The 24,362-nt window shown below is 64.5% G+C and overlaps 1 protein-coding gene and 1 long non-coding RNA gene across 7 annotated transcripts in view; one reads left to right on the top strand and one right to left on the bottom strand.

Moving 5' to 3' along the window:
- Gramd1b (GRAM domain containing 1B) overlaps nucleotides 1-24,362 on the bottom strand; it is a 79,866-nt gene that overhangs the window by 16,244 nt on the left and 39,260 nt on the right. For 5 of the 6 annotated variants that reach the window (XM_048344030.1, XM_048344028.1, XM_048344027.1 and 2 more), the window contains exons 2-3: nucleotides 17,258-17,468; nucleotides 7,979-7,999 (exon numbers count right to left, since the gene is read on the bottom strand). In XM_048344030.1, the coding sequence (XP_048199987.1) occupies nucleotides 7,979-7,999; nucleotides 17,258-17,468 (232 nt within the window). Of the gene's footprint in view, nucleotides 1-2,477; nucleotides 2,674-7,978; nucleotides 8,000-17,257; nucleotides 17,469-24,362 lie in introns of those variants that run through there. The other variant, XM_048344031.1, reaches the window with a different exon arrangement.
- Nucleotides 39-15,465, top strand: LOC125349675. The gene is made up of 3 exons (XR_007210555.1): nucleotides 39-178; nucleotides 3,126-3,130; nucleotides 15,455-15,465. It is a non-coding gene; the product is annotated as an uncharacterized LOC125349675 (long non-coding RNA).

The following is a 24,362-nucleotide window of genomic DNA, read 5'->3' as shown; positions in this document are numbered from 1 at the left end:
GGAGGAGGAAGAGGAGGAGGAGGAGGAGGAGGAGGAGGAGGAGGAGGAGGAAGAAGAAGAAGAAGAAGAAGTTGTTGAAAGCACATCTGACATGCAAGGAATCCAGTGTTCTTCCCCATCATAAGATGAACTCCTAACCATTGGGCCAGCAGCCCAATGTCACAGCACCACCACTCAGGTGAGGCCCTTCTACCCACAAGCCCTGGGACTCAAGGTGAGGCCCTTCTACCCACAAGCCCTGGGACTCAAGGTGAGGCCCTTCTACCCACAAGCCCTGGGACTCAAGGTGAGGCCCTTCTACCCACAAGCCCTGGGACTCAAGGTGAGGCCCTTCTACCCACAAGCCCTGGGACTCAAGGTGAGGCCCTTCTACCCACAAGCCCTGGGACTCAAGGTGAGGCCCTTCTACCCACAAGCCCTGGGACTCAAGGTGAGGCCCTTCTACCCACAAGCCCTGGGACTCAAGGTGAGGCCCTTCTACCCACAAGCCCTGGGACTCAAGGTGAGGCCCTTCTACCCACAAGCCCTGGGACTCAAAGGGACGCCTTTTACCCACCTGCCCAGGAGGCCAGGGAGGAAACAGGTGCTTGGGCGGGAAGGCCGGTACAGAGAAACGACCCTGAGACGCACTTCCCGTCCCTCGGTGGCCGGGCCCGAGCTGGCCTCCTCCACCCCTGTCCTCCCTGCCCACCCCGCTGTCCCAGGGCCTGGGGAGAGGCTCAGCCCCACACTAATAACTGGGCAGGAGCCAGCCCAACTGCCAGACAGCAGCTCTGCCCTCACGCGGCCCACAATCTTACAAGTCAGTTACCCACCCGTCTGTCTGTCTATCCACCCGTCCATCCGTCTCAACAGAGAAGCCACGCGGCCCTTGATGACAGGCACCAGGGCTTCCGTGGAGATGCCCGGAGAGCCACGCAGGGCCACGGGGGAGAAGCTGCGCCCACCAGCCGTGAACTGACCGACTCCTGCGCCCCCACGCGGCCGAGCCCGGGCAGGAGCACCGGCCCGAGCACGGCTCGTGTGACCCGCGGTTGGCTCCCAGGCTTTTCACACTCTCTCCCACTTCCCCGGGGATCCACAGGCATACAGCTGTGGTGGGGAGGGAACGACCCCCACCCCGCACCCCAATTCTTCATTTGGGGCTCTTTGGCAAGCAGAGTGCCTTATGAGGAATCAGACGCTGGGTGCACATCTGAACCACGCAAAGTCCCCTGAGCCGTGGTGTGAGGGTCTCTTGACTAAAGGGAAGTTCACGTGGGGGGGGGGGGAGAGGGAGAGGGAAGGGAGGGTGGAGAAAGGGAGGAGAGAGGGAGAAGGGGGACTGGAGGGAGGCGTGGGGAGAGGAAGAAGAGGGATGGCAGAAGGGTTTCAGTCACTTGGTCTGGAATGAAATCTGAATTCTAAGCATTTTTTCCCGCCTCGTGTACGAAATGGGTCCCACACTGCTGGCAGGTGCCGAGCTACCTTGTCCAGAACACTGTTGCACCGCCATGTGCTCCCCAAGTTCTGAAACCGCCCGCCATGCACTTAAGCCGGGCACCAGCTCCCCTGGGCGCCGCCACCCAGAAGCCCACGGCATCGGTGGCTAGGAAAGCCGCGGGGTGCGGCAGCCCCCTGCCCTGCCTAGCTCCCCCCGGACCCCCATTAGAAACCAGTGCGCGACCCCCTGCCAGCCAGAGTCCTCCGCATCCGGCCCCCCTCACCCAGAGCGGCTGCAGGCGGTGCGGGATGAGTTAGAACCGCTCAGGCCTGGCTGCGTGTCCCCGCCCGGGGCCCCGGGACGGCTTCCACTATCCTGCTTCACACTCGAGGAAACCGAGTCACAGACGGAAGCAGGGTTACTGAGTAGGAGTGGACACCAGACCTGTCCATGAGCCGGAAGGAAGCAGCAGAGATGCCTGTAAGACCTCTCCCTCTGTCTGTCTCCCTCCGACGTTCACCTGTAAGATCTCTCCCTCTGTCTGTCTGTCTGTCTGTCTGTCTCTGATGCTCACCTATAAGATCTCTCCCTCTGCCTGTCTCTCCGGTGTTCGCTGTTCTGGGGGTCCCGCTAGCCTGCTGGTCTCCCCCTTGGTGCTCACAGCGTTGCAGCACTGGTCTGAGTGGCCCCCTGCCCCTCGGGGGCACTAAGGGACACTAGGCACCTCCCGTTTCTAACACTTCACCCCCTTCTCCTCTCCTGGGGAGCCCCAGCATCCCCCATCCCCCCAGGGCAGGCAGGATGAGGGCACGCCTCCCCTGCGGGACCGGGGGACCCCTCACACCAGGTCTGCAGGAAGAGCCCTAAATCCACCACTGTCCCCGACAGAGGCGGGCTGGCGGCTCCGCGCTGCGGCGGAGCAGGGCACGGAGCTGCGTCTGGGGGACCCGGGCCCCCCCGCCCTCCTCCTGGAGGAAATGCCAGGGGATCCCTGCTCCGGGGCTGTCAGGTCTGGAGCCCCGCGGGGCCCAGAGAAGTGGGGGGACACACTCACAGCGGGGAGCTCCTCAGATCCGTGCCAGCAGCAGTGCTGGGCGGCAGCGAGCTCGCCGGCACACAGCTTCAGGTGCCACCGCAGACACCAGCAGTCCAGAAGGTTCCACAGGACCCCGGACTCCACCAGGGCCTCCATGGCCCCCGCCCCCCGCCCCGCCCTCCGTGCCCTCCCCACGCACTCTCCCCCGCCCGGGAGGCGGCAGCGGGCTTCATCGGACCGCGGCCGGGAGAGGGCGGGCAGGCATGGCTCCCTGCGCGCCCCCAGAGCCAGGCCGCTTATATCCGTCCCGGCCGGCCGGTCTGCAGGCGGGGCGGGAGAGGGGTGTGGCCGAGCTCTGGGGCGCACACCCCGGGTCCGGCAGGCGGCTTCCCAGCCAGTCAGCTGGTCACAGGAGACTCGGGGCTCCCTGGCCCCGCCAGGCCCGAGGGGCAGCGGGCTCTGCTCCCCACCCCTGCACGCGCCCCTTCCCCCTCCAGACCCTGCCCCCCTTTGCTAGGAGCCGGCCCGCACGTGCTTCGAGTTACAGGATCGGGGTGACGGTCCCGGCCAACGTCCTGCAGTAACCCCTAGCCTCGCCTGGCCGACCCGGCAGATGTTTCCTGCAATGGAAAGTTGCTGGCCACCGTTCCAAGGGGGGGAAGGGAGGGGGGGTGCCAAGGGCACCGCCGTTATGATGAAATCTGAAATCCGAGACTCGAGAGAGCCAGGGACGTCTGGAGACATGCTCTTCCCCCCCCACCCCCCGCTCACCCGTCCAGCCCACGGCTGCAACGGCAGGCTTGAGGGGGGGTCGGCCTCTGGGCGGGTCTCGGGCACACTGGTCAGGGAGGAGTCGAGGTCGGTGGCTTTGGGGTCTGCCTGAGGCGCCCCCTTGCTTTCCAAGGCTGCTGTCCTCCCTCAGAACCACTAAGTGGGGGAGGGGCGGGGGGGTCTGTCAGCTGCTCAGACCTCGAGCACACAGGAGCAATGCTAGTAAGAGCCAAGGGTCTGATCAGAGAGAGGGCAGGGAAATCTGTCTGTCTATCTGTCTGCCTGTCTATCATCTATTATATCTATCTATCTATCTATCTATCTATCTATCTATCTATCTATCTCTACTATCTATCTCTATGTACTATCTATCTTTATGTACTATATCTATCTATCTATCTATCTCTATCTATCTACTGATCTACTTTCTCTATCTCTATCTATCTCTCTATCTACCTATCTATCTACGAGAGAAGAGAGGGTAGGAACAGAAATGGGAGGTAGGAGCCAGGCCCGGGGAGGCTAGAAAGGCTACAGACAGAGCTGAGACAGCACTGGGGCTGGGAAGATGTGGGCTCTCAGGAACCACCTGACCCTCGGAACAAATGGGGGGGGGCTCTCTCTGTTCCCCAAACAGGCAGTGGGGGGTGGCGCTCTCTCTCCCTTCCCCAAAGAGACCACTGCTCAGAAGACAGGAGAGTCTTCGTTGTGCCCGTCTTAGGAGTCTTGGTAACTTGGTACACCAGCACTCGAGTTACAGCATACTTCAAAATGACCCAGTGAACACCTTCACGCACAGAGATTCCTGGGCGTCAGGCCGCAAGATGCTACTGGAGAGGAATGTGGGCTCTCCCAGGCAGCCATTGCTCCGCAAAGTAGAAGAACCTGACTGTTTCCCTAGAGCCTCTCCTGACCTCCCCCCCCCCTCCCCGCCATCCGTGCCTCTAACAGTTTCCTGTCTCCTGCAGCAGTTAGCATTCAAATATCAGGTGCTCAGAAATGACTCACCAAAGCAATACATCCCCCATCAGCCTCTCCAGGTATCCCTGCCAACGCTGCCCCTGCCCCCCCCCATCAGCCTCTCCAGGTATCCCTGCCAACGCTGCCCCCCCACCCATCAGCCTCCCCAGGTATCCCTGCCAACGCTGCCCCCCCACCCATCAGCCTCTCCAGGTATCCCTGCCAACGCTGCCCCCCCACCCATCAGCCTCTCCAGGTATCCCTGCCAACGCTGCCCCCCGCCCCCCCCACCAGCCTCTCCAGGTATCCCTGCCAACGCTGCCCCCCGCCCCCCCATCAGCCTCTCCAGGTATCCCTGCCAACGCTGCCCCCCCACCCCATCAGCCTCTCCAGGTATCCCTGCCAATGCTGCCCCCCCCACCCCATCAGCCTCTCCAGGTATCCCTGCCAACGCTGCCCCCCGCCCCCCCCCACCAGCCTCTCCAGGTATCCCTGCCAACGCTGCCCCCCACCCCCCTCACCAGCCTCTTCAGGTATCCCTGCCAACGCTGCCCCCCCACCCATCAGCCTCCCCAGGTATCCCTGCCAACGCTGCCCCCCCACCCATCAGCCTCTCCAGGTATCCCTGCCAACGCTGCCCCCCGCCCCCCCCCCTTGCACAGGTGGAGAGCCCTGCCCCCGCCCCCCCACCTGCTCCCCAGCACACAGGCAGCTGCTCTCCTTCCCCGGAAGGCAAGCACGTCTATCTTTCAGGGCCACAGAACACCCCAAGGTAGAAGCAGTCAATAGAACCAGAAGATTCCAGACGTTTGGCTGTAATTCCCTGGAACCACTGATACAGACCCTATAAAAGGATGACTGTTGGGGCGAGATAGGTGCAGTAATCTGCCCAGAGAGATAAAAGCGGGTGGGGATGGAGGGGGGGGCGATGAGTCTCGGTCTGCATCAGCCTTGGTCTCCCTCCACCCCCTTCAAGGGCTGGGCAGGGCAGGGCCGGGCCACCGACGGAGCCGAGGGGATCGGCCCTGGCCTAAACATTAACTCTAAGGCAAACATCAGGAGCCGGGACCAAGTGGTACCCTGTCCCCGGCTCCAGCAAGAAAGAGAGGGTGGGGGACCCAGGAGGTACAAAGGGGACGTACTGGAGTAAAGCATGAACCTCCCCTAGGAAGACATCCACCTAGGCGAGATCCACAAAGGAGATCCGGTGGCCGGGGCCGGAGGCGGGCCGAGGGTGCAGAAGCAGGAGCTCATGGCGGGGAAGGGGCTGGACGCGGGGCCTCGCCAGGAGACGGGGCCCACTCCGCGGAGAGCCAGGCATGGGGCCGCGGGGGGGGGGGGTGGTGGAACTCGGGGAGGGTCCTCACGTTCGGGGATCAATCGCAGAAGGAAGACGGATGAGGTTGAGAGAGAGGGGCAGGCCTTCGGAAAACGCCAGGCCGGGGCTGGAGCCCTACCAAGCTCCGGCCTCTCGTCCTCACGCTCGTCCCAGCGCGCGCTCTACAAAGCCTGCGCTCCGCGTGGGAGACGAGCACGTGTGGGCCGGGCGGCCGGAGGCCGGGGCCGGGGGGAGGGGTCCCCGGGTGAGGCTCCCTGGAGACAGGCGGCGCCCCAGGAAAGGAGCAAGGTAGGGACGGGCCCACGAGGCCACCGGAGTCCCGGGGAGACCTCTGCAGCCGCCTCCCCCCAGAAGAAAGGCCCACGAGGCCCGGAAGAGCTCACATCCGGGCCGGAACGCGGTCCTCCATCTTCCCGCCACCCAGGCTCAGCTTCCCCCACGCTCCTTCCTCGCTGCGTCCTGGATGCTCAGCGGGACGAGGAGGAAACGGCCAGAGCCACAGAGCAGAGAGGAAGGGCGGCCGGGGAATGGGAGGGGGGATGCTCCCGGAGACGACACGCAGAAGCAGGGAGACTCCGACGCCGGCGCCATCGGCCGGGGCGAGGGCTCTCCTGTGCCCGGGCCCTGCCCGGCCGCGGGGTCCCCTGGGCCCCGGGGGCCGCGGGCCATCCTCTCCCGCCCCCCCCCCGCCCAGGAGTCTCCTCGCCCGCCACGCGGGGCACGCGGGGAAGCCAAGGGCTGTGCACAAGGGCTGAGAAGGCCGGGGAGGCGAGAGGCGGGCGACAGAGGGGAGAGCCTTCTAGAACCCGTGGGAAAGGGGACGCCCGTCGAGAGCACGGAATCGGAGACGGGAGAAGGAAATGGAGGGAGAGGGCTAGAGATTTCCACTGCCCAGGAGGGCCGTGGCCCTGCCGTCCACGCGACGCCATCGCCAAGGAGTGCTGGGGAAGGGGCGGCGGGGCTCCGAACGCAGCCGGCCCGGGGACGCGCGGCCCGGCCGGCCCCCCTCCTCCCGCCTCCCTCCTCCCCCGAGCTCCCAGCACACCGGCTAAGTGGCTCTGAGAAGTGAAAGGACGAGGGGGGGGGACACAGCATCTCACTGCCCCAGTGTACCCCAATCCTCAGCTCGCTCCCATCACAAAGGGGGGGGGAGGAGGGCGGGGCTAAGGCTGACCCATCAATCAAGAGCACCCAGATGGGGGGGAGGGAGGAGGAGGGCGGGGCTAAGGCTGACCCATCAATCAAGAGCACCCAGATGGGGGGAGGGAGGAGGAGGGCGGGGCTAAGGCTGACCGTCAATCAAGAGCACCCAGATGGGGGGAGGGGGAGGAGGGCGGGGCTAAGGCTGACCCATCAATCAAGAGCACCCAGATGGGGGGGAGGGAGGAGGGCGGGGCTAAGGCTGACCCATCAATCAAGAGCACCCAGATGGGGGGGAGGGGGGAGGAGGGCGGGGCTAAGGCTGACCCATCAATCAAGAGCACCCAGATGGGGGGGGAGGGAGGAGGGCGGGGCTAAGGCTGACCCATCAATCAAGAGCACCCAGATGGGGGGGGAGGGAGGAGGGCGGGGCTAAGGCTGACCCATCAATCAAGAGCACCCAGACGGGCAGCTCCGGGCGCAACTCAGGGAAGCCGTTGAGTTCGCTGACCGTTGTTGCACTTTGTGTGTTCACACACACACTCACACTCACACACGGCCCTCCCCGGGCCCCTCCCCCGGCTTCCCCCGGCTCTGTCACTCCTGGCGGGTTCTCTAGTCCACCATTCCCGGGGCTCCTCCCCACTCGAGCTGCCAGCGGGAGCAGGACTTGGAGTAAGAAGAGGGACAGAGATGGCCTCCTGCCCCGCCATGCGGGCTCGGGAGGGGGCAGGGCTCCCCCGCGGGCGGCCCCTTCAACGTCCCCCCCCACGCAGGGCCGTCGGGAGGGGGAGCCCTGCAGAGCCGCCCCTCCCGGGCTCCGCGACCCCTTCGCCCCAGACCCAGGGGCTGCTGAGGAGGAGCCCGGGGCAAAGGTCAAACCCCATGACGCGGGGGAGCCTCCCGGCTCAAGAGGGCCCCCAAGACACCGCACCCAGGGGTGAGAGCGTCATACCCCAAGGCCGACCCCATCCCGGCACCCTGCCTGGCCTGGAAACGTCTTCCCCGCCTGCCCCCGCCCTGAAAACAAGAGAGGCCTTGTCCAGGAGTCCCAGGGAGGCGGGGTCAGGGGGCAGGGGTCAGGGGTCAGGGCAGGGGGCAGGGGACAGGACAGGGGGCAGGGCAGGACGTCCTTCCGTGGCCTCCTTTGCCAGGCTTTTCTCTGTCCAGCTACAGAGATCAGCTGCTGACTCGGGTGTGGGGACGGAGGCAGCAGGTAAGGGAGAAGCTCCGGGGGGCGGGACAGTTGTCTTCCCCATCCCTCCCCTCCTGCCCCCCCCCCCACCAGAAGAGAAACAGGAGTACTTACATTGTACCAGCTCTGGCTTTTCTGAAAAGACAAACATAAAAGAGAAGGCGAGGTGAGTCAGGGCAGGGCAGCCGGGCTCCCGAGGGAGGGGACACGGTGCGGGGGGGGGGGGGGGGGGGGGACACACAGCGGGAGGGGGCGCGGGGGGGGGGGGGGGCGGCGCAGTCCCGTGCTCCCTCCCATGTGGCCGCTGGCGAGTGTCCTTTCTAACAGCTGCAGAAAGGCAACCCGGGGGCGGGGGGCAGTTCATGCTGAGGCCCTGGGGCGGCCGGGGCGGCTGGGGGGGGGGGCAGCCGGGGAGGGGGACAGCCTGGGGGGCGGCAGGCAGCGGCAGCACCAGCTAGAGCTCGGCCGGAAGGGAGGCGCAGCCCCATCATGGCTGGGCGGATGGGGGCTCGGGATGCGTGGGGCGCATCCAACACCCGGGGCCCCATGGGGCCCTGCCCCGAAGCGAGGGACCCAGGAGGGCGGCCCGGCTCCCGGCAGGAGAGCGGGGGGAGGGGGGCTGCTCTCCCCGCGGGCTCCCAGCGAGGGGGTAAGTGAACTCCTTCCCCTGCCCCCCACCCGGGGAGCCAGGGCGGCGGGAAGGTCAGCAACCTCCACCCCGGCCAGAGGTGCGGCCTGCGCGCTCGGAAACCTCCGGCCCCCCACCCGGTGTGCCTGCTGACCCCCGGGACTGGGGGCCACCCCCCACCACACCAACTCTGCAGACACCTGCCCCCCGGCTCTGAAGGTGACGTGAGGGACCAAGCGCTGCCGCTGAGATTCCCCCCGCCCCCCCCTCCCCACGGAAGGGGCGCCCCGGAAGGCCTCCCCAAGCTGCCCCTGCGGGCGAATCCGGAAGTCCCACGCCCCCGACGGCGCAGCGCCTTCCCCTCCTCCGGACCCCAGGCCTTGGTGGGAAAGGCCAGCCCCCCTCCCTCCCGGGGGACCCCCCCCCCGGCTGGAAGGGGGCACAGGCCATGTGACTGGGGATCGTGCGAGGGTGCGCGCTGCCCTGCGGCTTCGCTGAGCTTCTCACAGCCCAAGCCAGGCGGCGGCGCCCGATCCGCAGCGGAGGAGGAAAGTGTGTCGCCCCACCCACAGGCCCAGGGTGGGGGGGGGGGGCGCAGGACCCGGCGGGTGCGGGCGCGGGGCAATCTCTGCGGCCCTTCCTTCCACGCGCTGGCGCAAACACACTCGCCCCTTAGAAATCTGTTTGGGACAAAGAACTTCAGGGTCCTGGAAAGGCTCACCAGGGGCTGGGGATGCGGCTTAGCGGCAGAGCGCTCGCCTAGCACGCGTGAAGCCCTGGGTTCGAGTCCCCAGCACCACATATACAGAGAAAGCCGGAAGGGGCGCTGTGGCTCAGGTGGCAGAGTGCTAGCCTTGAGCAAAAAGAAGCCAGGGACAGTGCTCAGGCCCTGAGTTCAAGGCCCAGGACTGGGAAAAACAAAAGACAAAAACAACCCACATCAGCGGAGCCTCAACAAAGGAACCCCGTCCCTTTTGTGAGCAGCCCGGCGCCCACGGTTTGCTCTTTGGTAAGGGGGGGAGGAGCGCACACTCGAGGATGGGGAGGAGCGCACACTCGAGGATGGGGAGGAGCGCACACTCGAGGATGGGGAGGAGCGCACACTCGAGGATGGGGAGGAGCGCACACTCGAGGGGGGAGGAGCGCACACTCCAGGATGGGGAGGAGCGCACACTCCAGGATGGGGAGGAGCGTACACTCCAGGATGGGGAGGAGCGCACACTGGAGGATGGGGAGGAGCGCACACTCGAGGATGGGGAGGCGCGCACACTCGAGGGGGGAGGAGCGCACACTCGAGGATGGGGAGGAGCGCACACTCGAGGGGGGAGGAGCGCACACTCCAGGATGGGGAGGAGCGCACACTCTAGGATGGGGAGGAGCGCACACTCGAGGATGGGGAGGAGTGCACACTCGAGGGGGGAGGAGCGCACACTGGAGGATGGGGAGGAGCGCACACTCGAGGATGGGGAGGAGCACACACTCGAGGGGGGAGGAGCGCACACTCGAGGGGGGAGGAGCGCACACTCGAGGATGGGGAGGAGCGCACACTCGAGGGGGGAGGAGCGCACACTCGAGGGGGGAGGAGCGCACACTGGAGGATGGGGAGGAGCGCACACTCGAGGATGGGGAGGAGCACACACTCGAGGGGGGAGGAGCGCACACTCGAGGATGGGGAGGAGCGCACACTCCAGGATGGGGAGGCGCGCACACTCGATGGGGAGGAGCGCACACTCGAGGATGGGGAGGAGCGCACACTCGAGGATGGGGAGGAGTGCTCACTCGGGGGAGGAGCGCACACTCGAGGATGGGGAGGAGCACACACTCGAGGGGGGAGGAGCGCACACTCGAGGGGGGAGGAGCGCACACTTGAGGGGGAGGAGCGCACACTCGAGGGGGAGGAGCACACACTCCAGGATGGGGAGGAGCACACACTCCAGGATGGGGAGGAGCGCACACTCGATGTGGGGAGGAGCGCACACTCGAGGGGGGAGGAGCGCACACTGGAGGATGGGGAGGAGCGCACACTCGAGGGGGGGAGGAGCGCACACTCGGGGGGAGGAGCGCACACTCGAGGATGGGGAGGAGCGCACACTTGAGGGGGAGGAGCGCACACTCGAGGGGGAGGAGCACACACTCCAGGATGGGGAGGAGCACACACTCCAGGATGGGGAGGAGCGCACACTCGATGGGGGGAGGAGCGCACACTCGAGGGGGGAGGAGCGCACACTGGAGGATGGGGAGGAGCGCACACTCGAGGGGGGGAGGAGCGCACACTCGGGGGGAGGAGCGCACACTCGAGGATGGGGAGGAGCGCACACTCGAGGGGGGGGAGGAGCGCACACTCGGGGGGAGGAGCGCACACTCGAGGGGGGGAGGAGCGCACACTCGGGGGGAGGAGCGCACACTCTCTGGGGCTCGGCCCCTCCCTGGCTTCCCGGGTGGCTTCTTACAGGCCGCCGCCTCTCCCACCCCGGCCTCTCCCCTCTCCCACCGGCAGGGGCGCTCGCTCCCCCTGGCTCCCCCGCCCCCACCCACACCCCCATCCCGGACAGCCGCGGGGCCGGGGGCCGGGAACTCGGACGCCCCCGGAGCCCCACCTCCCGCGGTGCCTCCTCCTCCCCGAGGAGAAGGCCAGGGAGGCCGCGGGTGTGGAGGGAGGACGTGTCCCCCCCCCCCCCCCCCGCGAGCTCCCCGCAGAGCCTCTGCCCGGAGGGAGGGAGAGGACCAGGGGCGGGGAGGGGGGGGGGGCGGGCGGCGAGGGCCCGAGGACCCCACCCACGGACCCGAGGGCCCCACCCACGGACCCGAGGGCCCCACCCACGGACCTGAGGGCCCCACCCACGGACCCGAGGGCCCCACCCACGGACCCGAGGGCCCCACCCACGGACTCGGCTAGAGGGAGCAGAGGGTGGGCGCGGAGACAGGGCTTCGGAAGGGAAGCGGGGCGTCCACTGGCCTCGCGATGCAGAGGCCGCCCGTGAGGACCCGAGGAGACAGACCCGAGTCACATCCCAAAGCTCCTCCTGGGGCAGAGCGGGAGGGCGGGAACGGGAGGCGTGGAGGGGCGGAGGGGGGACGGGGCCTAGGCACTCTACGAGCTAGGGGTGACACAAAGCCAACTTCTTACTTTGATCAGGTTAAGTCTGTTATACTGAAAAGAAAACCACAGAACATTAGAATCCAAGCGCCACGGTAGGAAGGTCGCGGGGACACACGCGTGACGTCACGGGGAAGTCAGGCCGCGCCCCCCGGGGAGGCGGGCTGAGAGGCGCCGGGGACTCCGGTGTCCGGGCGCCCTCTGGTGGCCACGGGCGGTCAGGACCGCGCGGGAGCCGACGGAGGGGCCCAGCAGAGCCTGCGGGCGTGGGGCTCATCCTCTAGAAGCAGCGATCAGACGCGACGGCGCGTTTAAACGCGGAGACCGGGCCGCCGCACACACGGCAGGCACCGCCCAGTCCTGCCCAAGGCATCGCGGAAGAAGACAGGGCGGCCGGGGACGGGAGAGCGAGGGGGCGTGTCCACGGAGGCGGGCCCCGCCCCGCCCCGCCCCTCCCAGGGTGAGGAAATCCGGGGCGGTGGGCTGGGGGCGGGGCTCTGAGGGGGCGTGTCCACGGAGGCGGGCCCCGCCCTGCCCCTCCCAGGGTGAGGAAATCCGGGGCGGTGGGCTGGGGGCGGGGCTCAGAGGGGGCGTGTCCACGGAGGCGGGCCCCGCCCCGCCCCGCCCCTCCCAGGGTGAGGAAATCCGGGGCGGTGGGCTGGGGGCGGGGCTCCGAGGGGGCGTGTCCACGGAGGCGGGCCCCGCCCAGACCCGCCTCTCCCAGGGTGAGGAAATCCGGGGCAGTGGGCTGGGGGCGGGGCTCCGAGGGGGCGTGTCCACGGAGGCGGGCCCCGCCCAGACCCGCCCCTCCCAGGGTGAGGAAATCCGGGGCGGTGGGTTGGGGGCGGGGCTCCGAGGGGGCGTGTCCACGGAGGCGGGCCCCGCCCAGACCCGCCTCTCCCAGGGTGTGGAAATCCGGGGCGGTGGGCTGGGGGCGGGGCTCCGAGGGGGCGTGTCCACGGAGGCGGGCCCCGCCCAGACCCGCCCCTCCCAGGGTGAGGATATCCGGGGCGGTGGGTTGGGGCGGGGCTCCGAGGGGGCGTGTCCACGGAGGCGGGCCCCGCCCAGACCCGCCCCTCCCAGGGTGAGGAAATCCATGCACCCAGTGACCTGGCCTCAACCGCCGCCAGCACGGGAGCGGAGCCCGGCTGCAAGCCAGTCAGCCCTGCTGCCTCCCAAGAGCCTACGGACTCACGTCTACACCCCTGTCACCGCATCTACGCCTCCAACACCACAACGTCTACGCCTCCTATACGACAACGTCTACACCTCCTAAGCCATAATGTCTATACCTCCTACACCACAACGTCTGCACCTCCTACACCACGTCTGCACCTCCTACACCACAACGTCTACGCCTCCTACACCACGTCTGCACCTCCTACACCACAACGTCTACGCCTCCTACACCACAACGTCTACACCTCCTAAGCCATAACGTCTGCACCTCCTACACCACGTCTGCACCTCCTACACCACAACGTCTGCACCTCCTACACCACGTCTGCACCTCCTACACCACAACGTCTACACCTCCTACACCACAACGTCTACACCTCCTACACCACAACGTCTACGCCTCCTGCACCACAATGTCTGCACCCCCTTCAACACGTCTACACCTCCTACAACACGTCTACACCTCCTACACCACAACGTCTACACCTCCTAAGCCATAATGTCTATACCTCCTACACCACAACGTCTGCACCTCCTACACCACGTCTGCACCTCCTACACCACAACGTCTACGCCTCCTACACCACAACGTCTACGCCTCCTACACCACAACGTCTACGCCTCCTGCACCACAATGTCTGCACCCCCTTCAACACGTCTACACCTCCTACAACATGTCTACGCCTCCTAGACCACAACGTCTACACCTCCTAAGCCATAACGTCTACACCTCCTACAACATGTCTACACCTCCTACACCACAACGTCTATACCTCCTACACCACGTCTACACCCCCTACACCACAACGTCTACACCTCCTACAACACAACGTCTACACCCCTTTCAACACAACGTCTACACCTCCTACAACACGTCTACACCTCCTACACCACAACGTCTACACCTCCTAAGCCATAACGTCTACGCCTCCTACAACATGTCTACATCTCCTACACCACAACGTCCACACCTCCTACACCACAGCGTCTGCACCTCCTACACCACAACGTCTACACCTCCTACACAATGTCTACACCTCTTACATCACATCGATACCTCCCATGCCACAACGTCCACACCTACGCCACGACATCTATATCTCCTAAACCACACTGGGCAATTCTGTCTACACATCTTAGACTATACTACGATCTACACCTCCACCACCATGTCTACACCTCCTAGACTCTACCATCTGTACAACCTATCCCCAATGTCTCAGTGTCCACTACAACCAAGACTCCTGGACTTCAGCGTCTCCCTGTCCTAGACCCGTCATCTTCACCCCGTGAGTGCACCATCACCACCTGCACGCACCACGTCCATCTCCTAGGCTCCGTCCCGCCGACAGCTCCCAGATCTGGGGGAGACTGGGCCTCCTAAGTTAGGTACGGATACACGAACAATGAATAAAGAATGGCGTTGCTTCTTCCCACAATGCCCTGGGTGACACTCCAACACGTCTTCTTCCCACAATGCCCTGGGTGACACTCCAACACGTCTTCTTCCCACAGTGCCCTGGGTGACACTCCAACACGTCTTCTTCCCACAGTGCCCTGGGTGACGCTCCAACACGTCTTCTTCCCACAGTGCCCTGGGTGACACTCCAACACGTCTTCTTCCCACAGTGCCCTGGGTGACACTCCAACACGTCTTCCCACAGTGCCCTGGGTGACACTCCAACACGTCTTCCCACAGTGCCCTGGGTGACACTCCAACACGTCTTCTTCCCACAGTGCCCTGGGTGACACTCCAACACGTCTTCTTCCCACAGTGCCCTGGGTGACACTCCAACACGTCTTCTTCCCACAGTGCCCTGGGTGACACTCCAACACGTCTTCCCACAGTGCCCTGGGTGACACTCCAACACGTCTTCCCACAGTGCCCTGGGTGACACTCCAACACGTCTTCTTCCCACAGTGCCCTGGGTGACACTCCAACACGTCTTCTTCCCACAGTGCCCTGGGTGACACTCCAACACGTCTTCCCACAGTGCCCTGGGTGACACTCCAACACGTCTTCCCACAGTGCCCTGGGTGACACTCCAACACGTCTTCTTCCCACAGTGCCCTGGGTGACACTCCAACACGTCTTCCCACAGTGCCCTGGGTGACACTCCAACACGTCTTCTTCCCACAGTGCCCTGGGTGACACTCCAACACGTCTTCTTCCCACAGTGCCCTGGGTTCCGCGAACGCGCACAGCAGCCCAGCAACGCGCACGGGCCGGGGAGGCGCCCTGGGCCCGGCGGGCAGCCTGGCGGGGGGCGCGCTGGACTCCGGCTCGGGAGCCTGCTGTCCGGAAGGCCTGTGCACCGTGCCTTTCGCTCTCACGGAAACTGCTCTGTCCGCGTTGAACACGTTCCGCCCTCTAGTTCTTCCCTCAGGGCCCCGAGGTGGCTTGGGATTCCCTCTGCACCCCTCCACCCCGCCGCCTCCACCCCACGCGGGCCCCGCCCACACCCGCACCCTGCAGCTGGACACCGGCTCCCAGAACCACCCGCCGTTCCTGAGACGAGCGTGGATCGTCCTTCGCGGACACTTCCTACTTCATCCCACGGCTCTCAGGGGCGCATGCCCCCCCCATAGGTGCCGTTCACACACGGGGGGGGCGCGGAGCAAAGGCGCAACCCGATGCCCACGCGGTGAGGGGCCCCCTCCCCCGCTGGGCCTAGGACGCCTCGAGCGCCCCATCAACTGAAGCAGGAAGGGGCCTTCTCAGGGGACCCCAGAGCACGCCTGCCGCCTCCCTCACCCATCCGCGGCCAGCGACGGCCACGGAGCACCCCAGAACCACGACAGCCACGGAACACCCCAGAACCACGACAGCCACGGAACACCCCAGAACCGCCACAGAACACCCCAGAACCATGACTAGCCACGGAGCACCCCAGAACCGTGACTAGCCACGGAGCACCCCAGAACCACGACAGCCACGGAGCACCCCAGAACCGTGACTAGCCACGTAGCACCCCAGAACCACAACAGCCACAGAACACCCAGAACCATGACTAGCCACGAAGCACCCCAGAACCATGACTAGTCACGGAGCACCCCAGAACCATGACTAGTCACGGAGCACCCCGGAACCATGACAGCCATGGAGCACCCCAGAACCATGACTAGCCACGGAGCACCCCAGAACTGTGACTAGCCACGGAGCACCCCAGAACCGTGACTAGCCACGGAACACCCCAGAACCGTGACTAGCCACGGAGCAACCCAGAACCGTGACTAGCCACGGAGCACCCCAGAACCATGACAGCCATGGAGCACCCCAGAACCACAACAGCCACGGAACACCCCAGAACCATGACTAGCCACGGAACACCCCAGAACCATGACTAGCCACGGAACACCCCAGAACCATGACTAGCCACGGAGCACCCCAGAACCGTGACTAGCCTGGCCTGCGCTCCACCTTTAGAAGAAACAGCGGCTGCCCTCCTCTCCCCCTCCCCCCACTTAAGAGAGAGGTGCTGCTCTGGACACCCCTAAGCTCCCTCCTCCCCCCACTCCCCCGCTCCCCCTGCGGAGGGGGTTCTGCGGTGCCCACTGCCCGCCCGCCCTCCCTCCCTCCCTCGGGCCCGGAGGGGCTGCTCTGAGTACTGACGGCCCCGCCCCCTCTTTGCACACCGCGCCCATGAGGGGAGTGGTGGGGGGGTCCCCCAGCCAGGCAGCTGCCAGGGTGGAGGCGAGGGGGGTGCTGGGCGGGGCACCGGGGCCCCCCGGCCCTCCCTCCCTCCTGGGAAGGCATGGAGCGACCCCCGCGGGACGGACGCCCCCTGCAGGCAGAGCTTGGGGCGCAGGCAGACGCGGGGAGGAGGGTGGGGCGTCCCCCCAACGCGCCTCGGTGACTTCAAGCCGCTGGGGGAGGGGGGCAGGGGGGCAGGGGGTCAGACCCCTTCCGGGAGCGGGACCAAGCGCTACAGACAGTCGCACGGGGGGCGGGGCGGGACTCACGGACCGTGGCTTACTTTTGAGAGGCGCTTGTGAGACTAGGACGGTGCATGCAAAGAAGGGGGGTGGGGGGTGGCGGGAGGAAGAGGAAGAACAAGAAATCAAAAGGCACATTCAGATGGGAAACCCTCTCCCTGGCCTCCCTGGGGCCCCCAGCCCTGGTCAGACCCCCTGGGGAGTCTAAAGGCAGAGAGAAGCTTCTAGAAGGTGCGCCCCGGGGCCCGCGTGCGGCCACGCCTGGCCCCGTCACTGCCCCCCGCCGCCACCGGAGAGGTGTGGAGCGGGCTGGCACGGCGGTAGCACCGGACCATGGCCGTAGCATTCTGGAAATTTCCCTGCAGGGTTCCGTCCCAAATAACCCCCGCTCTAGGGACCCGTTCTGCAGAAAAGTTGACCGCGATCTCCCCAGCCTTCCGGAGCACCGGCCCCCCACCCCCGATCCCAGGGCTTGAGGCTCCTCCTGCCCCCCCCCCGGGCCCCGCCAAGCCCCCCCAATGGCAGCCAGCCACCGCCGGCAGCCCCTGCTCACCTTGGAGTTTTTGCCGCCGCTCCGGCCGGACTGGGAGGAGCAGCTGCGCTGCACGCCCTGCTCGGGCGTGGACGGGGACTTGTCCGAGGAGTGGTCCGAGCCCTTCTCCACCATGGCGTCTGCGTCCTGGTTCTGGGGGGTGGGCGAGCGGGACCGCTTCCGGAGAATCGGGGAGCAGGCCGGCGTGCTGCGGTTGGAGTTACTGGCAGTGCTGCGGGGGGGGAGGAGGACAGCGGAGGTCAGCGATGCGGGGGCTGCGGGAGGCACCGGGGCTGGCCAGCTCCAGAGCCTGGGCGGGGGGCTCGGGGGACGGGGTGGGGGGGCCCAGGGGCCCAGGGATGGCCCGCCGGCCATGTCATTCTGCTACTGGCCAGGAGAGGGCGGTGGTGCCAACATGGAAACGGAGCTAGGGCTAGGAAAGGGCTGGGAGGGCCATGAGAAATGGAGGGAGACGCCTGCCCATCCGTCTAGCCACCAGCTCGAGCCCCTTTATCCTCCGCTAGACGCCAAACACCGTCCAGCTGGGGACACGCGTTGAGATGTGAAACACTCACTGGAGCCCACACAATGCTACGAGATCACCGTCCGCGTACTACGTTTGGGACACCTGCTCGTCACGCAGGCAGTGACACTCCTGCCACTGGGATCTTAAGATGAGCAGCCCTCCGAGTCCCAGTCCCCAAGTCTCAAAGCGAAGGCCAGCGCCCGGCGGTTGAGCGTCCTCCGGCTGCAGAGGGCCTACGCACGGGACATGGGTTTTCCGCCTGGGTGATCTGGCCCACGCCTGTTCTCTTCTGTTTTCTTACGGGATGTGCACCTGACCTTCCTGCTTCTCCTGGTGGGGAAAGGTGAACAACCCGCCCCCCCCCCCACCCTCCCTTCCGGCAAGTGCCTGAACCGCCCCACCTTACCAAGCCCAGCTGCACACTGACGAACCGCAAGCACGGCGGTTTTTAGATACTCACTCACTGGTCTTTTCAGTGGAAGAGAAGAGATGACAGAGAGAAAGGGAGAGGAAAACTGAATGTGTTGGTTCAACTTAAGTAGATGTTTTGTGTTGTCGGACAGAAGACAGAAGAGAGATTCATACAGGGGAAAGGGTAATTAATTAGTAAGCACCGAGGGCTGGCACGAGTGGCCGCTTCCACCCAGTAATCTTAGCTACTCAGAAGGCTGAGAGGGCTGGGAATGTGGCCTAGCGGCAGAGCGCTTGCCTAGCATGCAAGAAGCCCTGGGTTCGAGTCCTCAGCTCCACATATACAGAAGGCTGAGAGCTGAGGATTGAAGTTTGAAGTCAGCCTATCTCAACAGAAAAAAAAAGCCAGGCTAGAGGCGTGGCTCAAGTGGTGGAACACCACCAGTCTTGAGCAAAACAAGTGCCTTGGCATGGAGTTCGGAAGCAGTACACAGGTGTGCGTGCATGCACAGCACGCGCATACACGCACACACACGCACACGCGCACACACACCTCTGCGCCACACAGGCGAGGGAAATGGGAAGGAAAGCAAATGGGAAGCCAACCAAGCCAGCAGCACGAGGTTGTGGTACTGGGTATGAAGAGCTGGGTACTTGTTATTGACTAACTGAACCACTCAAGGGGGGGGTCGGGGAGGAGGGAAGGTGAGATAGAAAGGAGGGAGGAGGTAACAGGTGTGACGAGAGAGAAAGTGCTCATTGCCTTACGTAGGTCACTGTGACCCCCTGTACATCACCTGGACGATCAAGAAGAAAGCTAGGCACCCCGCCCGCCTGCTGGGCAGCTGGAGGGAGGGGGGGAAGGAAAGGAGGGGGTGCGGGGGGGGGGGCAGGGGGCTGTGGGAGGGCAGGGTGCAGGAGGGAGGGCGGGGTGCAGGAGAGCATGGGGGGTGCGGGAGGGTGGGAGGGCGGGGGCGGTGGAGGGCGGGGGTCATGGGGTGCAGGAGGGCAGGGGGGAGGGGTCGCGGCTGAGGGGTGCGGGGGGGGGAGGGTGCAGCAGCAGCTCCACGCAGGCCCTGGGGGGCGCCCTGGGGACCCCGTGACCCCCGGCCTCCCCTCAGAGTGGGGGGGGCCTTGACCGGTCCGTGGGCCACATTTGAGATGACAGCCACGTCCCTTCCGCGGAGCGTCCGTCCCCCAGGCACTCGGAGGGGAGCCCAGGTCCCCGGGGGCAAGGGGCCCCGCCAGGAAGCCGGGGGGGGGGGGGGGGGGAGGGGGCCAGGTGCGGGGCGGAGGGCAGCACTGAACTTTTGTAAGGAAACCAACGGAGAGAGGTGAGAGGGGAACAAAGATACAAAGATGGCCACCGACCACGGGACCAGAGGATGCACGAAGGAGGAGCGAGGCCCGCGGCCCTGCCTGCCTCAGCCCAACGCAACGTCTGCGTTCGAATCTCGCCGCAGCCCCCGCCCGGCCGCCGCGCCGGGGAAAGCCCGGAGGCTGCTCTCGAAAGCCCGTCACGGGCGGCGGCCCTGTCCTCCCGGTCCTGGGGCAAAGGGCGTCGCAATCCTCCGCTCCGGTGGAAGAAGGGCAAGCAGACGCCCCCGGCCCCCAGAGCGTGGTCTGGGGGGTCCTGAGACAGACCCCCCGGGCGCCGTCTAGGGGCGCCGGCCGCGATCGCAGGCCGCGGCCACCCGGCTTCAAGTGCCTCCCGGGATTACATCCCTAGAAGAGCAGGGGGGGGGGGGGACGGGGGGGGGACTTCCCCCGGCCCCAGCTGTGTAACACACCAAACAAAACAACCCCCCAAGACCCAAGCCAAGCACGGGCGCTGTGTCCACGTCAGACTTCAATACAAACAGTCCCGGGCGTCGGTGGCGGGGGGGGGGGGGGGGCTCACGCCTGTCATCCCGGCCTCTCAGGAGGCTGAGATCTGAGGATGGAGGTTGGAAGCCAGCCCGGGGCAGAAAAGTCCCCAGGAGACTCTAATCTCCAATTCACTACTCAAGAGCCCAAGGTGGCGCTGTGGCTCAAGTGGTAGAGCGCTAGCCTGGAGCACAGAGAGGCTCAGGGACAGAGCCCAGGCCCTGGGTTCAAGCTCAGCGATGGACAAACACACAAAACTGCACGGTAGGGCCTTTAAGTCCTTGCCAAGGGATGTGGCTTCCTGCCTGTCTCTCGGGCTCCGGCAGTATTCACCGACCACCTGTTAGGATACCAGTGCTAGGTGTTCAAGAGCATGCGCATGCGCAGAAAGGGTCCTTGCCTGGGCATTTCCGGCAGGGCTAAGGTGGACATGTAATCTTCCTGGTTTAATAGAAACGACAAATGTGATCAAAGGTGGTGAGGGGTGGGGTGGAGACAGGTTTTCTTACAGAAATGGCCCTGGAGCTGGGCCAGAGGGAGTCCAGAGAAAGCGAGAAGAATGTTCTAGCAAGGAAAGGGCAGCATAAACCAGCACGGAATGCACAGAATACAAGCTGCTGCTGCCGCCGCCGCACACAGTCCATGCGAGCCAAGGCTCAAGCCCCACGGCCCGGGCCTCGGGAGCCATCCGAGCAGGCCTGTCTGCTAACGAAGCGGGCTCGCTCACGCCTGACCACAGTGCCTCGCGCGGTACGGGGTCCGAGCCCACGTCCTCTCCTCCGATCGGCCTCGCGCGGTACAGGCTCCGATCCCGGACACGGATGGTTGTGTGGAAGCCTTCCTGACAGGGCCCCGGCCCCGCCCCGCACTGGAAGCACTGGGCTGGAAACGTGGACGCTCAGCTCCAGGGCGATGTGTGTGTCTGCGCCGGGAGCCCGTGGGGCAGCACAGGGCCGGGGTTAACGGCCGGCCTGCGGCGCCAGCAAGCCCGGGGTTGAGTCCCACGCCCGCCATTTGCTGCGGTGGGACCTTGTCTCCTGAGCCTCCTTTTTCTCACTGGAAAAACGGATGCCCGTCTCAGAGCAGTGCTTTCTGTAAGATGACGCAATGTGACATATGGGCACACTGTCTGATGCACAAGTCTCTCTTTTTTGTTTGGCAGTGCCGAGGCTTGAACTCAGAGCCATGGATGACGTCAACCTCGCCAAGAGCTCAAGTCACGGGCACATACCAACACACCCAGCCTCAATAGATACAGCCGAGCTACAACCACCGGAGTGGCCTCTGTTCCTCTCTGTACGATGAGGACAAAGCCAATTCAGCCTCTTACCTTAGAGGACTAAGGGGCTGTCAGCCAGAACCTCCCAGAGCGGGGCCACTCGCACACAGTCCCCTCCTACAGCCCAGTGTCACACACACAGTCACCTCCTACAGCCCAGCGTCACACACACAGTCACCTCCTACAGCCCACCGTCGTGCCCAGTGTCACACACACACAGTGTCACCTCCTACGGCCCACCATCGTGCCCATTGTCACACACACACAGTGTCACCTCCTACGGCCCACCATCGTGCCTAGTGTCACACACACACACACAGTCACCTCCTACGGCCCAGTGTCACACACACACACACAGTGTCACTTCCTTCCGGCCCACTGTCGTGTCCAGTGTCACACACACACACACACACAGTGTCACTTCCTTATGGCCCACCATCGTGCCCAGTGTCACACACACACACAGTGTCACTTCCTTCCGGCCCACCATCGTGCCCAGTGTCTCTCACACACACACACACACACACACACACAGTCACCTCCTACGGCCCACCGTCGTGCCCAGTGTCACACACACACAGTGTCACTTCCTTATGGCCCACCGTCGTGCCGAGTGTCACACACACACACACACAGTGTCACTTCCTTCCGGCCCACCGTCGTGCCCAGTGTCTCTCACACACACACACACACACACACACACAGTCACCTCCTACGGCCCACCGTCGTGCCCAGTGTCACACACACACAGTGTCACTTCCTTCCGGCCCACCGTCGTGCCCAGTGTCACACACACACAGTGTCACTTCCTTCCGGCCCACCATCGTGCCTAGTGTCACACACACACAGTGTCACTTCCTTCTGGCCCACCATCGTGCCTAGTGTCACACTCACAGTGTCACTTCCTTATGGCCCACCGTCGTGTCTACTGTCACACACACACACACACACACACAGTGTCACTTCCTTCCGGCCCACTGTCGTGTCCAGTGTCTCACACACACACACACACAGTGTCACTTCCTTCCGGCCCACCATCGTGCCTAGTGTCACACTCACAGTGTCACTTCCTTATGGCCCACCGTCGTGTCTACTGTCACACACACACACACACAGTGTCACTTCCTTCCGGCCCACTGTCGTGCCCAGTGTCACACACACACAGTGTCACTTCCTTCCGGCCCACCATCGTGCCTAGTGTCACACACACACACAGTGTCACTTCCTTCTGGCCCACCATCGTGCCTAGTGTCACACTCACAGTGTCACTTCCTTATGGCCCACCGTCGTGTCTACTGTCACACACACACACACACACACACAGTGTCACTTCCTTCCGGCCCACTGTCGTGTCCAGTGTCTCACACACACACACACACACAGTGTCACTTCCTTCCGGCCCACCATCGTGCCTAGTGTCACACTCACAGTGTCACTTCCTTATGGCCCACCGTCGTGTCTACTGTCACACACACACACACACACACAGTGTCACTTCCTTCCGGCCCACTGTCGTGTCCAGTGTCACACACACACAGTGTCACTTCCTTCCGGCCCACCGTCGTGCCCAGTGTCACACACTCACACACACACACACACACACAATCCCTTCCTTCTGGCCCACCGCCCGTGCCGTTTCTCACGGATGCGCTTCAGGATGTGCTTCCTAAGCAAGCCCACAGGTTCGGGTGGACCTCACTGCTCCCAGGAACCACCCTGGAGGCTGGTGGGCGGGGGCGACGCGTCGGGTGTAGGAAGCTGGCGGCATCACTCATCTGTGCCTTGGCCACTCGACAGGCCCCCCCTGCCTGCCAGGGCGCCCCGCTGAAGCGATCCCAGTCCTTCCTTCCCCACAGGTAAGCGCTCAGCCAGACCCTACATCCCCCTCCACAGCCACTCCCAAGTCTCTTCCACGAGCCTCTTTAATTCTCAAGAGCACCAACGGCAGGGGAGTCGGCCAGTTCCCCTCGGCCTCCTCCCAGGGCCCGGCTCGCTCCAGACAGGAAGGCCACAGGTGCATTTGCATCCCATTTGCAAGGCATTTACACGCAGCCCACAAATGTCTCCAGCACCTCCACCACTTCCGGATCCCGTTTATGAGGACTCCGAGGGCAGCTACTCCTCTCTGTACTTCTGCTTGCCGTTGAACGGTGTCTGTGCAAATGTCTGTACTTTTTAGAGACCGTGGACCGGCAGGTAGGAAGGAAGGGGCAGAACCGACGAGAACCTTGGTGAAAGGAGATGAATGGTTCAGATCCCACACTCCAACCTGCTCCCACATTCCCTCGGGACCTCCCCTTGGAGAGGAAATCACCCAGTCATTATTATAAAAAATCCAGCCGGGCACCATGTCATCCTAGCTCCTTAGAAGGCTGAGATCTGAGGATGCTGTTCAAAGCCAGCCCAGGCAGGAAAGCCGAGGAGACTCTCATCCCCAATGAACCAGTACAACACTGGAAGTGGAGCCGTGGCTCAAGTGATAAAGTGCCGTCCTTGAGTGAAAAAGCCAAACAAGAGCCCAAGGCCCTGACCTGAGTTCAAGTCCCAGTACTCACGTGTGTGTGTGTTCACACGTGTGTCCCCCCCCTCACTCTTCCCTGTCCAGTGAAAGCGGAAGCCTCCGTGGCTCTCAACATACACTCTGTGGGACACTAGACATGGCGGGCGATTGAAAGGATCAGAAGCACATGATGACCGTCTCCGAGTTCTTCCCTGTGGCCCGGGGGGGGGGGGGGTCCCTGCTCTCTTTCTGTGGCCACCACTGAGACTTCTACCCCCCGTGGGCCACTTTCCTCTGAGCAGGAAAGCCCACAGTACCCAGTGAGGCTGTGAGGACGTGGGTGAAGAAAGGCGTCAGAAAGCTTGCGTTAGGGCTGGGGAGGTGGCCTAGCGGTGGAGCGCCTGCCTAGCACGCACGGAGCCCTGGGTTCGATTCCTCAGCACTACATACACAGAAAAAGCCAGAGGTGGTGCTGTGGCTCAAGTGGCAGAGTGCTAGCCTTGAGCAAGAAGAAGCCAGGGACAGTGCTCAGGCCCTGAGTTCA

Source organism: Perognathus longimembris, chromosome 3 (assembly GCF_023159225.1).
Source record: "Perognathus longimembris pacificus isolate PPM17 chromosome 3, ASM2315922v1, whole genome shotgun sequence".
Lineage (NCBI taxonomy): Eukaryota > Metazoa > Chordata > Mammalia > Rodentia > Heteromyidae > Perognathus > Perognathus longimembris.
This window is presented reverse-complemented; position numbering and strand designations above follow the sequence as displayed.